Below are 7358 nucleotides of genomic sequence, written 5' to 3'. Positions count from 1 at the left end.
GCAGCTCCGGTACCGGACCTACGTTATCACATGAATAGTCCTCCGGCGACTCAACGTCCCGGTAGTTCTCGAGTCATAACGGATTCAACTCCGACGTTCACGACCGATATGCCTTTTACGGTTTGATATTCCCTTCGGACTTATTCTACCTCCGATTATCAGTTCGTAACCATATGCTCCGTCCTTACGATTGACAGTTCCACATGGTTCATAGTTCCGATAACTCCTTATTCCACATGGTTCATAGTTCCGATAACTCCCTATCGATACGAGCTCCGAACCGTGCCTCCGCGTATATAAACTCCTAGCTCCTGTACTCTAACTCCTTAGTTCGAATATCGACTAAGTTACTCCTCTGCTCCGACACGGACTTAGAGCGCGTAGCGACTCAAGCCTTAAAGCTTGAGTCTGGTCCGTACTCGCACTCACTCTCTGTATCTCGAAACTCTGCTCCGCCTTTCTCCGACTCTCTTCCGACTCGACTCCGACAATCATCTCGCTAGGTCCGGACGTCATACCTCCGGCGTCGGACTTAGCTCCGTCTCAATCTTGACAAGGCCCCACAGGATGTCATGTCACGCAGGAGATAATGAATACATCTGACAAAACCCCCATGGAAATATAGCACAATATAGTGTTCAATAGTCTACATAGTACCATAGCAATGTCCTTTTCTATGAAGGCTATAGATCTATCACCAGCTGCTATCATAGATCTCAATATGCTATGGAATTGTGGGCTATCGCTATATGTTCTATAAACTGTCACACTACTGACTATCACTGCTATAGATGTTCAGGTAGCTGGTATATACACTATCTACCCTCTATAACTTCTGTATTATATAGAAAGTATGTATGTTACCCTACAGTCATAGGCTATATAACCTCCATACCCTCTGTATGATATAGAGGGTATGTATGTTATCTGACAGTCCTAGAATATGTAACCTCCATACTCACTGTATTATATAGAGGGTATGTATGTTATCCTACAGTCCTAGACTATGTAACCTCCATACCCTCTATATTATATAGAGGGTATGTATGTTATCCTACAGTCCTAGACTATGTAACCTCCATACCCTCTGTATAATATAGAGGGTATATAAGTTGCCTCACAGTCATGCCCTGGGTCCAGTACAGCTTCTATAGTATTGCAAGAGCACGTCATAGGATTATATATGCTGCACTGTAGTAACAAGGCAAAAACATGCACATAGATTTACGGAGACGGCGATCAGTCATAACACGAGTAGTTACTAGGCGTTAGGCATCGGTGTTCTGTGGGGCTCCTTGTTCGGCGTCAACATGCCCGAGCAGCTCGGCACCCTCAGGCTCGGCACCCTCAGGCTCGGCACCCTTAGGCTCGGGCTCGACAGCCTCATCCCCTGGCGAAGCATCCTTAGGCGCGATAGCTTGCTGTTGAGGTAGTTCGTCTTCGCTGTCACTGAAATCGAGAATCGAAAGGTCCCCTTTGACGGTCGGATTGGGTGGAGCACGTCCCGCGCGTTGCCTGGGCATCAATCAGTAGATAGAAAACAATACTGGCGGGCATGATGCCGTACCACGCGCCGTCCCACAGAGATTTCTGAAGCCGGATGAACTTCCGCGGTTTCAGTTCCTGCATGGTGCGGAGATTCTCCATGTGCCGAGCGTAAACCGGGCTATACTTGTCCGCAGTGAAGTCGTTCACATGCGGAGAATTCGTTCCGCTCTCCCAGTCCAGCAAAGCACACTCGACCTACAGACAATCAGTATCGGATTCACTACGGCTGATCAAGCTCACTGCCGTGGCGATCAACGCGATGAGTTTGTCGGGAATCGGATTGAAGTTCGCGGAGAATATGCCCGCCGCTTCGGCCTTCCGGCCTTGAAACCATTGCTGTACCAGCAGCGTCAGTATAATCGGATTGCGGAAGGCCCCTTTTCGCTGTTGACAACAAGTTAGCAACGAAAAGAATGATGTATCATGACTTACCTCGAACGGGTCCTCGAAGAGGAAGGAGCCGTGATCGAGCAAGTCTCGTATGCCGTCCTTGATATTCTCGGCGGGTATATTGAGGAAGCCGTAGTTCGTCTCGACTAGGAGTTGTGCCTTAGACTTCAGCTCGCCGCGAAGTTGCGAGCTGCCGCGTTTGACCTACACGTACCCGGAGGTTAGTGTATATGTATTCGTATGAAGGCAAAGACTTACAATGCTTATCATTGTTTTGGAGTATAACTCGACCTCTTCAAAGCGCATTCGACGACTCTCTACACCGAGCTCCTTGCACGCCTCGAGAAAGCTGGCCTTCGCAAGTGAAATCGAGTCAATTCCGTTCGGAAACGGCTGCGTTGTCGCGGGGGTGACCCTGAAGTGTGTGCCGGCAAGCTTCGATATCGACTTTGACGGCGGGGACTGCTTCCCCTGTAGACATCCAATGGCGCGGATAGGGTCGTACGGTGAGTATTGTCTTGATCCCTTGGTGGACTTCTGCGGGGTACGCTCAGACGGCGGAGTCGAATTCCGGGATGATTGTGTCGAGTGGCGCCGTGAGTGAGTTGTCTTGTTGACCTTTTTCCGCGGTGGAAGGTCCTTAGCAACCGCCTTCGGAGTACTGTTGATAATCTGGAAGGTTAACATGGCGTGCATGTGAGCATACGACATCGTGGACATTGCGAATAGAGGAGATAGAGTACGTGGGGAAGGTGCTTTGCGTTCACGCGTCGACGCTTTGACACCGGTTCTGCCTCCCCCTCGGCTTCCTGCTCCTCAACAGACTCCGCGTCCTCTTGTTCTTCGTCGGTACCCTTTGTATGAATATCTTCTATGGATCTGTACTTCCAGTCTAAGCATGTAGGACATGATCAATGATCAGTGATTTCAGAAAGCTCGGCGACGTACACGCCGCATTACGCTGATTCTCCTCAAAGTCACTCTCATCGTCTGTTACACCAGCACCACCGTTCGCCTTTGAGCCCATAAACAGGCTTGCTTCGTCATCGTCATCTGACTGGTCCTTGTTGTGCCGGCGAGACGAGTTCTTGCCCTTGTTACTTGCTGATGCGGTCACGGTAGCGGAGCTGGTCGACACTGAAATACCCATGAGAAATGCCTGACGACAACCAAGAAAGTATCCCTTACCGGTGCGTTTGTGGCCTTGCGATCGCGATGACTTGCGCCTTGCATTGACCGGCATTTCCAGAGCTGTTCGTCCACGTTTCTGCGCCGCTTTCATGACTGGGGCCTGCGTGATAGCGATCGAGAATGTCTATAGCGGTCGGGACTGTCTATAGCAAGTATAGAAGAGGCGTACGTGGCAAGCGCTTGGCTCTCGATGGTCGCACTTCAAGCCGGAGGACTACCCTTCACCTCTGCACACTAACCGACGGTGAGTTTTCAATCACCGGGGCAACTCCGACCGCTCATACTTCGTCACTCAGCGCTCGATTCACAACCCTTTGTTGCTCACTGGCAGCATTCTGCGTGCTCGGTGCTTCAAGATAGTCGCACGTCGAACAACTACTTCGAGGCTTGGACAACCGGCAAGACTACACGGCCTTTCACGAACAGTCAAGCAGCGCCAACACGGCTTCGACGCTTTCATTCCCAGCCGAAAGCCCGCGTCTCCCCTGCGTTCACTAACCAAAGGTGAGTTAGTCATTTCTCGGTGCACCGCCGGGCACTCATGCTTGGTTTAATCAGTCTTCGATTGCACCTACAATTCTGTCGATGCCTGGCAGCTTTGCATGTACCGGATGCCTCAAGACGTTTGCATCCAATGGCTACCTCCATAGCCACCAACGGCAGTCTGCCTCATGCAGATGGCTTCATGATCTACGCTACAAGGCTGACCCTGCCCCTCTTCGGGACTATGCCGATGCTAGCGACCAGGAGGATGACCCGCCTCATGCTCACCTGGATGATCCGCAAAACTACACGCCCGGAATGCGCTCGGAAGACGACGGGAGCATGGATTTCAGTGATTACGATCAGCGGACCGGTGCAGCACCATTTCAAGCACCATTCGACCCTCATACGCCTCCACGTCAAGTTCGTTCGCAGCCGCTTCACGACCCGTTAGAACGGGTAGTCGCAGAGAAAGCAGTTGATGCTGATCCCGCATCGACTGTCGAGTATCGCGGCGCTGGCAAAATTCTGCGGTACGACGAGGATGTTCGTGCACGCCTGGAATCGGCCAGGACAAGCGAAGCATCGGTCTATGAGCCTTTCAAGCACGATCTGGACTTCCAGCTCGCTCGGTGGGCCAAAGAAGAATGCATTAGCGCAAATGCCCTTACGCGCTTGCTCGAAATACCTGAGGTACGTTGCTTGACCCGGTCTCGTCACTGTCTGCTTATCCATGGTCAGGTCGTTGATCGCCTCGATCTCTCATACCACAACGCTCGATCTCTCAATCAGATGATCGATCAGCTACCTGGTAACCCGACCTGGATGGAATCAGACTTCTCGGTAGTCCACGAAACGCACGGCGTAGTCACCCAGAAACTGCGCTTTCGAGATCCGCTGGAATGCATCAAGTCCCTCTACGCCAATCCCGACTTCACAGACCATATGAGTTACGCGCCTGTGCGCGACTTTTGTGATACGGAGAACACGCAACGCATGTACAGTGAGATGAACACGGGAGATTGGTGGTGGGAAACCCAGGTACGACTCACCTCCGTTACTTGTTGCGCTCGCGAATCTCATGACGATACAGGCGAAGTTACCGGACGGTGCGACCGTCGTCCCGGTGATCCTGAGCTCAGATAAGACTCAGCTATCAACGTTCAGTGGTGATCAGCAAGTCCACCCTGTGTATCTCTCGATAGGCAACATCTCGAAGGATATTCGCCGAAAACCTTCCTACCACGCGCAAGTTCTCATTGCGTATCTCCCCATCACCGACATGTCTCACCTTCCCGATGACGTTGCCCGTGTCATGCGGGCACGCTCTTTTCATGCGGCCATGCGCGTTGTTCTCAGGTCGCTCGAGGATGCGGGGAAGACAGGTGTGGAGCTTACCGGAGGGGATGGTGCCATCCAGTTGGCATTTCCCATTGTTGCAGTGTATGTCGCCGATCATCCAGAGCAAAGTCTGGTCTGCTGCACTCGGTTCGGACAAAGATGCCCGAAATGTACGGCGGCGGCTACTGATTTTGCCAAACATCGTCTTTCCTCCTGGACTCTTCGGAAGCAAACGGATACCCTACGTAACCTCCGGCGTGCGCAGGCGCACGGCTCATATCGCAAAGCTGAGGCAGCTCTCAAAGCCGCCGGGTTAACCCACGTCGACGACCCCTTTTGGGCCCATCTCCCCCACTGTAATATTCACTCCGCCATATCGGCTGACGTACTACATCAACTCTACCAGGGCATGCTTATGCACCTAATAGAGGGGTTGACGGCTCTTATTGGTGCATCAGAGCTTGACGCCCGCCTCCGACGCTTGCCTGAAACCCACGGAGTCCGCCATTTCGCAAACGGCATCAGCGGTTTGGCTCAAGTTTCTGGCCCCGAACGCAAGCAGATGGTTAAACAGCTCCTTGGCTGCGCTGTTGGGGCTATTAGCCCGCGTGCTTTGCACGCAACCCGGTGCTTATTCGACTTCATATTTATTGCGCAATACATCAGCCATTCGGACGAAACTCTCCGATATCTCGATGAAGCTCTCGCGGGGTTCCACATGGATAAGCAAGTTTTCATTGACGAAAGTGCACGCGCCGGTATGTTCTCTGATACTCACCTCTACATATACTAACGAGATACTACATCGCAGTGCCGAACTTCAACATCCCGAAGTTGCACATGCTATCACACTACGTCGACGGCATCCGGGCTGTCGGTACAACGGACAACACGAACACGGAAACGTCGGAACGGCTTCACATCGACAACGCCAAGCGTGCATATGATGCCACGAACAAGAAGCAAGACTACGTGGAACAAATGACGCGGTGGCTCGAACGCTACGAGAAGCTTGCACTTCGCGACGTACACATCCGCTGGTATACCAACACACTCCCGCCACCTCCGCGAACTCACTCGCGACGGATGAAGATCTTGCCGTGTGGTCCCACGTTGTCGAAGTTTCCGCACGTTACGGCTGTTTCATTCACCTCTATCGCTTCCAACTACCACGCACCCCGCTTCCTGGATGCACTCCGGGCATTCATTGCCATTTCGCGATGCTCCACCGAACGTGAACGTGCAGCCGCTCGGCGCCGGAATCATGATAATCTCGAGGTGCCGTTCAACTGGGTAGACGTGTGGCACCGTGCTACATTCGTCCTATCCAATATTCAGATTGACGGAGCGCCTGACTTCGTCACGACACCTGTCGCTAACCCCTTCGGAGGGCGAGACCGGTCGGGCCGCTTCGACACCGTCCTGGTTGATGTTGCGGACGCCGACGATACGGGCATTGAAGGTCTCGGCGTCGCGCGTGTACGAGTCTTCTTCAAGGTCCCTGAGCAGTTCAGTAAAGTAATGTTCACTGACTACGGAGTGTCTTCGCCGGGACATCTGGCGTTTGTGGAGTGGTACACCCCACCGTCGTCGAAGAATCGGCACCACCAGATGTATTCAGTGACATGGAAGCGAGGACAGCCAAAGGTGGGGATTGTTGAGGTTTGCAAGATTCGGAGGAATTGTCAGCTTTTCCCGATGTTCGGGGAGAAAGCTGACAAGTCGTGGTCATCGACAAATGTCCTTGATCGCTGCGAAAAGTTTCTAGTAAATAACTTCCAGGATCAACATGCTTATCAGTCCCTATGGTAGGAACAGATAATAAGCTTTGTACTGTTGTACTGTAATGTATAGCTATTATCCTAGACATAACAAGACTGTTTAGTTCAACTGTGAAGTGATTCAAGTTCTTGAATTACTCGCACCATTGCATGGATGTGGAGGCTTACTATGCCTTCTATGGACTCTATCCAACCACCTGGTTCAACTACAGATGCTATAGAAGAGGTACCTGTCCTCTATACATGCTATTCACCTAGGGAATCGTGCTCTATAACCTATGACTACTATAAAACACTTTATAACGCTCAGCTTGAAAGTGATAGCAACCATAGGCCTACTATAGCTTAGATAACATGAGAGCCAGACTACATAGCAGGGGGTTTTTTCAGATGTACGATGCGACGATTAAGGCGCCGATCTTGCGTAAGGGGATTCACCAAGTTTCATGCCCTCGCATACTGGACAGCCGAGCGCATCCGGGGACGTACCCAATCATCCCATTGGCACGTCCCCTGTCGTGTCGGAGCAGCGGATCTGTTCCGGTACGTACCCAACGTGTTGCGCACTCCGGATAGACGGTCGTACCCGCAGATCTTCCCACATATTCCGGGAAGAGCTGAGCC

At 51.9% G+C, this 7358-nt stretch overlaps 2 protein-coding genes across 2 annotated transcripts; one reads left to right on the top strand and one right to left on the bottom strand.

Annotated features, from left to right (window-relative positions):
• Positions 1–1268: 1268 nt before the first annotated feature.
• Positions 1269–3181, bottom strand: PUNSTDRAFT_44633 (uncharacterized protein; the record flags this gene model as incomplete). The annotated part of the gene is made up of 8 exons (XM_007383871.1): positions 1269–1515; positions 1568–1743; positions 1789–1932; positions 1981–2142; positions 2197–2610; positions 2682–2830; positions 2887–3075; positions 3127–3181. 8 exons carry the CDS (start codon positions 3179–3181, stop codon positions 1269–1271), a joined length of 1536 nt encoding a protein of 511 aa, XP_007383933.1.
• Positions 3182–4437: 1256 nt separating this feature from the next.
• PUNSTDRAFT_68207 (uncharacterized protein) lies at positions 4438–6765 on the top strand (the record flags this gene model as incomplete). Its single annotated transcript, XM_007383870.1, has 3 exons — positions 4438–4653; positions 4706–5711; positions 5765–6765. The coding sequence occupies 3 exons, from the start codon at positions 4438–4440 to the stop codon at positions 6763–6765; spliced, it is 2223 nt and encodes a 740-aa protein (XP_007383932.1).
• Between the last annotated feature and the right edge of the window lie 593 nt (positions 6766–7358).

This window comes from Punctularia strigosozonata, assembly GCF_000264995.1.
Source record: "Punctularia strigosozonata HHB-11173 SS5 unplaced genomic scaffold PUNSTscaffold_6, whole genome shotgun sequence".
Taxonomy (NCBI): domain Eukaryota; kingdom Fungi; phylum Basidiomycota; class Agaricomycetes; order Corticiales; family Punctulariaceae; genus Punctularia; species Punctularia strigosozonata.
The sequence above is the reverse complement of the archived record's forward strand: the minus strand, read 5'-3'. Positions and strand labels throughout refer to the sequence as shown.